General features: G+C 39.6%; 1 protein-coding gene across 1 annotated transcript; it reads right to left on the bottom strand.

Moving 5' to 3' along the window:
* Positions 1-92: 92 nt before the first annotated feature.
* Positions 93-9,848, bottom strand: LOC121620114 (regulation of nuclear pre-mRNA domain-containing protein 1A-like). Its single transcript, XM_041956065.1, has 7 exons — positions 9,472-9,848; positions 6,426-6,555; positions 5,882-5,988; positions 4,892-4,986; positions 4,511-4,637; positions 2,910-3,085; positions 93-1,223 (listed from the first exon to the last, which is right to left on the bottom strand). The coding sequence occupies exons 1-7, from the start codon at positions 9,620-9,622 to the stop codon at positions 1,125-1,127; spliced, it is 885 nt and encodes a 294-aa protein (XP_041811999.1). The 5' UTR covers positions 9,623-9,848; the 3' UTR covers positions 93-1,124.
* Between the last annotated feature and the right edge of the window lies 1 nt (position 9,849).

The raw sequence follows: 9,849 nt of genomic DNA, 5'->3' as shown, positions 1-9,849 counted from the left end.
TTGGTGGCTGCGCCCCCTGTTGGCCAAGACCTCACTTGCATGCAAACTCACAGGCACATAACTTCAGAAAGGGCAGCAAAGATTTGTACATTTTCTGTTTATTTGGTTCTAAGAATATTTTGCTTCATATGTACAAAAACAAACGGCTCAAGTCTGACTTTGGAACCTGGGGCACCTATCAAGCTGTGTGAGGCATCTGCATGGCATTCAGTAGACTTAAGGATAAATATATGAAGCAGTGTGATACAGTAAACAAGACAACAGACTCCTTCACCCATTATTTCAGTACAGTGGAGGTCTTAGCAACTACAAAGATATCAATGTACAGAGATACCTCAGTAATTTGTCTGAATGACCATTTCGCAAGCCATGTTGACATGGATACAAATCATAAGCACTTACAGGTATAACTCCCATCATATTTACATGCAAATTTGAATATGTACACTGACCAATGATTTACACACCCCTCTCACAAAGAGGCTTTATGTAAATGCTAATTACATATTTTGATTTGCTTTCAGGGACATGGCTTACTACTCAGCTTCAGAATATGGTTTCCTAATAATTTCACTCTTCAGAGGCCATTATCACACTGCATAAAACATCGATCCAGCTGAAACAACTGTTGAATTGATCTATAACAAAGAGTATGACAGATGCATTTACAGAAAGTGTAAAACAAAGTTATCAAATCAATTGAAATACAGTAAATTATCATGAATGATCACACTAAGGGGGTATAGTCTGGTGCATTGTCTTAAGTCACTATAAATACAAAAATATCACACCAGCATCACCCATACCACTTTAAAGCTGTTTAAGTTAAATGGGCAGGGGCCAAAGTCTGAGAGGCATAACAAACCTTAGTTTACAACGTACTGATAACATACAGCACAACAAGATGAGCTCACAGACAAGAAAGAGAAGACTTAATAAAAGCCATGTGGATTAATAATCTGCTGGAGACAGACTGAGAACCACATGTCACCGTACAGGGGGACACAGACAGTTTCCAAACTCAAGAGGATTATGGCAATGTCACTGATCAGATATCTAAAAGAGACGTTGAGATGTTTCAGTAGCAGGAGGGGAAGGTGTCTGATCGGGAGGTGAAGCTTCAGTCAGTTTGAAGAGTTGTAGAGTCCTCCTGGAAGATTGTTCAGACGTGAACGCAGCTCCTTCCGGACCTGGGTCACCCTCGCCAGTTTACGTTTGTATTCCTGAAAAAGCCCACAGTAGAAAAATGTCCGTCAGAGCTCAGATCTATTATACTCGAAATGACTGACAGTGTGATTTTTTTTTTTTTATGTCTCACTGCAATATTTGGGGGATTTTAATTAAAAAATGTGAATCGAGGCTATAAAGACAGCATAAAATGGAAGTAATGTCACAAATATGACAACCCTGTGTTGCATTGTACATTACATTTCTGGCCAAATACTTCCATTGAACACGTCTCATCAGAAAAAAAAAAAACTATGCATACAAAAAAGGGTGTGTAGCATGTTAAATACATGTTTTTTGGCTGTTGCACTTGCAAGCCATTTGCATCTGTCCTCTTTCAAACCACTGAATGTATGATGAAATAATAAAAAAAAATTTTTTACCACAGGTTCATGACTAGCGTGCTAGCTGGTTTACTTTCACATCCATCTGTAAAGGTAATCAAAAGTATCTTTCCTCCTCCAATCAATTTAAAGAATATACTGAGCAAAGACTCAAGTATTTGGCTTTATGCCACTCTTTGTAGTCAATACAACGAAGAAGACTGCAGAGAAGTTGTTGAGTTATATCCTATCATGAGTGACACTCAGCTGAAGGCCAGTGAGAAAAGGAACAAGCCATGCCGACAGTTGGTTTCACCTCATCCATGTATATGCACCAATTTTGTACTTCTTAAAGATACAGTAACACGTCACTCAAATGTTTCATCTTTGCTGCACGCATGTGCTTATTGCATAGGTGTGCAGAACAGCTGATGCAAGTATGTTGTGCAAGAACACATTTCCTGAGGCCACAGGAAGCTTTAAAGGCTTCCAATTGATGTCACATTATGTCATTAATACTGACAAAAATCTCATCAACGAGTGTTAGCAGGTTAAATAATCCTGCTCTATGCTAAGATTCATAAAACCTATTTTCTCTTTTTAGTTTTGGTCTGAGCTATAAGAACATTGTGATTGGCCCTAATATAACATTGAGTGTGTAGCTAGCATTTACTGTGTATCAATACTACAAAAAACATTCAATACTGTTATTATAGACCATTATTGAAACTGACCATTTGTTCAATGAATGTACCACCAGGAGCTGCAAGTTACAGCAAAATAAAAGCACTCACAGAAATCAGGTTTATTTTTTATTTTCATTTTTTTTTATTACAAAAAGACTTGACTGAGTGAAGACACAAATATGAGAAACTTTATCCTCTTGGTGTCCTGTGGATAAAGGTTGGATAGTTTAGATTGTCACCACAAAAAAGGATGGCTGTGAGAAAACAAGAAGATCTGTAGTGAAGTTTTTTAGGATCAAATGTTTTGGTTGATACTTACCTTGTGGGAACTAAGTGCACATTGAGTTGGACTGAAATGAGTTAAATGACAGAGGATAAAAGAACAGGTATTTCCCAGTGATAAGGGAAAATCTCTGTTGTAACGGCAGTAAATGGCCTAACAATGAAACTGAAATCTACAGTCTGACTGAGCAACACAACAGGCACCCCAAGTATGCAACATGCTGAAATACATGAAAAGAAGTGTTAGTTCAAAAGGTTGACAGACAACAAGTGTGCGAGCACACAGCTACACAGACAGATGAACGGCGAAAATCAAAAATAATGACACAAAAGTGAGGCATACACACATGAACAATCAGTATTCAAAAAAGAGAAAAAGTGATTTACGCACTTCGAGTTTCTGCTCATTCTGGGCCAGGCCGTCCTTCTGAGTTTGCAGGAAGACCGTTAGTGTGCGTGTGAGCTGCCTCCTGTCGTCAATCTCTGCCGCCAAACGGCCACTGTAGTCTGCAAGCAGCATGCAAGCCTCCTCCACCAGCCGGGAAAGCCGCTCCCCTGACTCCTTATCTACAGCACAGTAAGCAGACAGAGAGCAGAGCACAGTGCTTAAAGATAACCGGTCTCAACGGTTCAACTGGGGGTCAATCAGTTATCCATCAATGCAGGTACAATGTAAATAACTACGATACAATCGCTGGTAAATCAAACATAGTTTCCTAGGGTCAGTGGAGACACTTTAGCCTTTTTGTCTTTGTAGTTTCAGTGTTGTGCTCAAGGGCACCTCAGTATGTCAAGGTGAGAGTAAGGGCACTACGCTTTGCAGCCTTTTAATGTGTCAGAGTAGTAAAACAACACACGGGGGAAGTACATTTAAGGCTCAGTATAAAAAAAAATAAAAAAAAATGTAAGGCTCAGTGAACACTCTTTTAATATATATATATATATATATATATATATATATATATATATATATATGCGCGTGTGTGTGCTTTCATCAGATTCCCCTCTCCAGTCATATCAATGACAAAGTAGCCAACAAATACTAAAAGTTTAGGTATGCATTTGTTTTGTTTGTTCATCCTGCAGGGTTAAGTTGAGTGATAGGGAAAACGAATCATTATGTCAATGTAAATGTTCAATAAATTACTGTTCCACTATATTATATTATTAAAATTCTCTAGAGAGGGCAGGCATTTGTTGCCATATAGAAAGTAAAATACAGTGAACCCAGAGGGGTGTACTACAAAGCGAGGTTAATGGGTATGTTGAGCCTAAAGCCAGAGTTTCCTGTGAAGGTGGCTCTCTTTTAACCTGGCTAGATCGTCATGGCAACTTGTGCTGCACACCTGGCCTCCTCCAGAGAGGGTCATCTTTAGACTTTTAAGTTTAATCTAGTTTAGGCTCTAAAAAGCACCCATTCATGAATTATTTCCTGACAATGTTCTATATGAGTGATACAGATTCTCTGTAGCGCAGACTGGTAAAATACATATATCAACTTACAAATCTGCACATTAGCAGTTTTCTGCCAGCATTTTTGTCTTGCCTTATTTACAGCAACAGAGATGCTTTTTGCTGTAATTTTTTTTTTAAATATTCTTCATAGCTCTCCATTAAAACAATCTGTTACTGGTGACTGATGTAAGCTGCACGCAATCATTATGTGCAGAAGAGGAGTGAGATGATGCTTTGTATGGGAACATGCCAGAGCCTGATGCAGGAAACCTGGGTGAACACAGAGGATTGATACGCACCGTGGTGATACCCACTCTCTGACTGTGGTTTCAGGTTTTGTGAAGCCAGCTATTGCAAAGAAAGCTTGGCTATGTTGAACTTGCTTCTTAGTATACCCCCCAGGTCTTCAATGTTAATAGGTTTCTACTCAGTACCCCACCGTGCCCATGACAATCACTTTATTAACTAATGAGCTGTGGAACAGACGTGTGTGTGTGTACATCCAGCATACAACAGTCTGCTATGTCTGTCTCCTACCTGTGATCCTGTGAAGCAGCGATGTGTCTTGCACCTCAGCGGGAAGGGAGGCGATGCGCTGACGCAGCACTGAGTCGCCAGAGGCTGCATTTTCCAGCTCCTGCAAAGCTCGGATTAACTCCGCTGTCTGGCGCAGAGAGAGGATGATAAGCAGGGAAGGGAGGTGAGAGGAGAAAAAACAGGAGAGAGGTAAAGGAAGAGGGTACAGTAGATGTGCAGTTGACTTAAGTATGTGTCAAATAACAAACAACAACAACAGAAATCCATCCAGAGGCAGCTGCATCAACTGTACAAAGTATCATTAAATTCCTCTTCGTGGTAAAGAGTATCATTTTATTAACATCCTGTATTTATGGCTACACTATTTGTCTAGGCCAGCACCTGTGGGGGCTCTGCCGGGGAGCTCTGGGAAGCAAAGTCCTCATCATCTGGTTGGATCTCTTCATACGACCTCTTCTTAGTCTTCTTTTCTCCATCTAGGATTTACAAGAAAACACAGAAAAATCACATAAGTTTTCATTTCAGTGGAGTTTTTGAGCTCAAACGGTGCACATTTTATTTCAGGGACTACACTTGTTTGCTTTCCAGCTTCACACGATGGAGTATGTGTATATTTACAACTGACATGTTTATGATCAAAATCCATCCCCTCCTACAACTTTAAAACTGTTCCCACAAAATGCAAAACCATGCAGGAAAGTCTGACAAAACTAAGCGAGCGAGGTTTAAACCTGCAGACTGACAGGGTAAACAGTCTATTAGCTCACTGTTGTACAGAGCAACTACAACCCTGATTTGCAAAAAAGTTGTGACACATAAATAAAACAGAATGTGATAATTTGCTAATCCTTTTTGTCATCTATTGAAAAAGCCTATATAATTAATGTTTATTTTCTCATCAGCTTCATTGATTTTTGAAAATATCTGCTTATTCTGAATTTGATGCCAGCAACATATTTCAAACAAGTTGAGACAGGAGCAACAAAAGACTGGGAAACATGTGGAACGCTCCAAAACCACCTGTTTGGAACGTTCCACAGGTAAACAGGTTGATTGGTAACAGGTGATAGTATCATGATTGGGTATGAAAGGAGCATCCTGGAAAGGCTCAGTTGTTCACCAGCCAGAATGGAGCGAGGTTCAGCACTTTGTGAGCACATGATTGTAGAAAGGATGTTACTACATGGTCTTGGCAATGCCTCGTAAAACGGTTGTCAGTAAACTGTTTGTTTGAAAATGAATGCTTTCTGTTTTTATTTATGTTTTACACAAACTTTTGTGGAATCAATCAGGGCGGTATGTAGACACAGCTGGATGCTGAGCACTGCTTACAAGCCTGTGCAGGTGCAGGTCAGTGTTGTGGGAACTTACACAGGACTTGTGAGAGCTGATCCAGCAGGTTGTTCTCATACACAGCTCTCTCCTGCCAGATGGATAAAACTCGACCCAACTGTTTCTTACAGCCCTCATCACCATCTCTGGACAGGAGAACACAAGACAGAACAGTCATGGATGCTTGAAACAGATTGTGAAATTCAGCTGGTGTTAGGCTGGAAAATGCAGGAAAACATGTCATTAATTCTTCAGAAGGACTTATTTCAGTGGAACTTATATATCAGCATGTTTAGGTAAGTAGGTCGTCCAAGTGACATAAATCAAATTTTTAGCTACAATTCTCTAGTGCTTCCAAAATCACTCTTGGAGAAATCCTGACAACAATTTCTTGCACTGTTCATTTTAAAATCAAAACTGTGGATCAATATGCAACAAAAAGGTCATTACTGAAGTAACAGACAAGTAATAAACACACACATTACCCACTCCTAAAAAGTAAGTCAGTAATGCATTTACCTAAGCCATTTACATCATTTTAGACAAGGTAGACTGACTAATGATTTATGATATAAAGTCTGACCTGTAAACATGTTTGAACGCATCAACGATGACCGGTGCAAAGTCCTGGGTAAATTCTGGTCCTTTCTTCTTGCTGTTCTGAATGACATCGTTGGCCAAGTAAAGGAAGGTCAGCTTGCGTGATACCTGAGCTGCATGCATTAAAAAGCACAAGTAACAGTGAGGTATTTGGTTATGATTTACAAGACTGAACACTAACAGAGCACCACAGCGGTAGCTTTCAATGCACAGTTGAATTTTTAATCTATGGATAACACATTTTAAGATAACAATTTATAATCCATCAATTACCTTAAAAAAAACTAAAAGATACTTTAAGTATCATTGATTTAATTTATCTGAGAAACTATTACAAGAAAAAAATACCGACCCGTGAAAGCAAACCCATGTTTTTTCCACTAAGAAAGACCGTTTTAGATTAAAAGATACTGACGGCTATCAGTCAACACTAAGAACAAAATCCAACCACTAACATTTAGTCACACCCTTGTTCTGTAAGAATTTAATTTCACATGCCATATTTACATTCTTCTTGTTTTGTGCGTCTTCTCTGTTTCATCCACAAACATCTATTTCATGGCGCAGTCATGTCATACAAGCAATGGTGCATTTGTCTTTGTTGTTTTTGGACAGGTCACAGTCAACACCGAGTTAAACATAAAGCTCCAGAGAAATGTGCTATCTCTATCCCCACTGCTATTAACACTGCACACTCCTTCCAGTCCTCAGGCAAGCTCCTAAAATACAACATCCACTTGAGATATCATTAGGTTGTTGACTAGCTCCCTAAGGTAAGGCGTGCCACTATTAGTTACAACTGCAGCAATAACTGACATCCATAAAACATGCTTTTTTTAAACTAATTCCAATAAATATTCACAACAGCTCAGTTATGTACTGACTATATTGTGGAACTGCACCTACTCAGTAAATTTAGAGCCAGAATTTTACTGTTATGTTTCAATGTGGTTCAGTTTTCTTACAGTAATCAATGGCAGGTAAGAGATCTATACCTTCCATTTGGCAGGTGTTACAAATCCATAGGCCAGTCCTTACATTAGTTACACAGCAATGTTTGACACTTTCAGTATTCCTTTTGGCAGCGGCCCTTTTAAACAGAGTGACGTGTGATGTTTTAGAAACCTATTACAACACATCGTCACAATGAACCAAAAATAAAATTGTATATTGAATGTCAAGTTAACATTGCAAGCAGGTCACAATGTGTTCAGTAGTCGATGTCTGTTGAGGGAAAAAAAAAGTGTATGTTGTTGTCATCCTGCTGCCTTAACTGCTTGATTGGATGAAGTATTCACAAGAAAAAAAAATTATGTCATACAGGAGTTTTTAATACCGTTTCAAAGCCATAGTGTCATAGTGCAACTTATGTGAACAATGATGGCGTTCATCTGATTCTTTCTAATGCTATCTGCTGGCTAACCCTTCGAAGATCACACTGACATGTCAGCTCATTCTTGTATATTAAATAAAATATTTTAAACTTGAGTATGTTTGTACCAAAAAAATCAGGATTGAGAAATCACTTTGGTCTGGTTCAAGTTTTCTGTCATCCCAGAAGAAAATCAGGTCCATCCCAGTAGCTTCAAAGAGCTATAGCTACAATATCAAGCTGGCATGACTAGCATTGGCCAAGTGACCACATTTGAGGTTAAGTTGTTGATAATCCTGACCCAGGACTGTCCGTTGTCCCACATGACGCACCTATTTTAGGAGTTCAGTGTTCATTATGGGAAGAATGTTGGAAGCATGAAATCGCTGGAGAAAAGGTGAAGCTCTCAGGGATCTATCAGCAGAGAGAGGTCAGGTTAACTAAAATCTGCAATAAATGAGTTCATTTTGACCACTTGGGGGCAGGAGAAAGAAACACTGTGAACACAACACTTACACACTACAAGCTATCAAGTTTATATGGCAAACAGTTGCTTATCTACACATCCAGCAGTTACTGAACATTATCATTAATTTGGAGTTGTGTCCACCTGGTGAATGTGAGTCCAGCTCTGTTTTTGGTCTATGCCAACTCCTGAGGAAATATCTGTCTCTTTAGCTGCAGAATGCTCGACTGTGTTCACCAGCTAGTTGCAGACAGTGTCTGTCTGCTGCTTGGTGTTTAGAAGCTAGTGTAAAGTTGGGTTTCTAAAACTTTTTCACTGAAAACAGATGCCTGCTGCGCTCGAAAACAACACAATGAGAGCAGTCAGAATGAAATGAAAATGAAACTTGATGTAAAGTTCAGCAAAGTCGAGGGGAGCTGCAGAGTCAAGTGATAACTCTCTGTGGGTTCATCACTACGAACAACCTCCTTTCACACTGTACAATTGTTTTCAAACTGTCATTTTGCAATTATAGATATATTAATTATTGTTGCTTTAAAGCTGTATTACTCAATTTCTTGGCCACCACGGGTCAGTAGAGCAAGCTGTAAACATACGTTATCACATTTTGTTAAAGAAGTTGTGGCAAACAAGTTAACCAACACTTGCACACTTACAAATCTCACCGATATGGAGCAACATGAGCTTTTATTTGGAGTCGTGATTCTGGCCTCCTGAGCTCCGTTTTGTTCTCCACCAATTCCTGAAGAGCCCTCGTATCAGGGATAAACTATTGAGAGACCACCATCATCTTGTTTACTAAAGCTAATACTAATGTTGTACACATTGAGAGACTCCAGGGTAAATTTAAAGAGTGAGTTTGCTAGTCTTGACATGGCTAACACATACATACGTTGAACAGCTTGGATATCGTGGTTTCCGTGTTAGCAAATGCCGATGAGTCAAATCCTTTTTTAGTTGGAAAGGAGCAACCAAAGTTGTCTGGTGTCAGCACTTAACTTTCTGTGCTAACAACCGCCCGTTGTCCAACAACTTTAAACGTTAGCTACATTAGTTTGAAATTCACAGTCACACTTCAGCCAGATGCAGCCAGCTCCTGTAGCCAAATGCTAAACTTCACTTGTTTGTGACCTGAACAATCGTTTTAGCAGTCTCTATTATGGGGAACTAGCTAGCCCATGTCAACCTTACCTTTTTTCAGTTCGTTGAACCAAACATTGACAATGGTCCTCGAATGTTTTCTGTGATGAATGAGCCACAACGACAACGTCTGCACACTTTGCTGTGAGTTGCTGAGCTCGGATAATTTCTTTTCTAAAGCCGCCTCAGAGAAAGCTGACATCTTGCCGAGAACAGAGGGAATACGAGACGCTGGGAGAAGCAGCTTTAATGTTTCTCCCACATGTGTTGTCTACAACAAGTCAGCCAGTCACTACGGGAATTTTAGCCATTCAAATTAAATGACATACGCTACCTTTCCTATGTAAAGACTGGCTGTTTATGCTAACTTGCTACCGTCGTCCTCTCAGTCGTGGTTAGGTGGTAGCTGCCTTGCTAGCTTGTCTTAGC

This window comes from Chelmon rostratus, chromosome 16, assembly GCF_017976325.1.
Source record: "Chelmon rostratus isolate fCheRos1 chromosome 16, fCheRos1.pri, whole genome shotgun sequence".
Classification (NCBI taxonomy): Eukaryota; Metazoa; Chordata; class Actinopteri; order Chaetodontiformes; family Chaetodontidae; genus Chelmon; species Chelmon rostratus.
The sequence above is the reverse complement of the archived record's forward strand: the minus strand, read 5'-3'. Positions and strand labels throughout refer to the sequence as shown.

What these genes read in the sequence shown, in the direction of transcription:
- LOC121620114 (XM_041956065.1), bottom strand. Translation starts at nt 9,622, where the DNA reads ATGTCAGCTTTCTCTGAGGCGGCTTTAGAAAAGAAATTATCCGAGCTC. An exon ending in TCAGCTCTCACAAGTCCTGT is followed by an intron (nt 4,987 to 5,881) that starts GTAAGTTCCCAC and finishes TGTAAATCCTAG; the next exon opens with ATGGAGAAAAGAAGACTAAG. An exon ending in GCTGCTTCACAGGATCACAG is followed by an intron (nt 3,086 to 4,510) that starts GTAGGAGACAGA and finishes ACTGTGCTGTAG; the next exon opens with ATAAGGAGTCAGGGGAGCGG.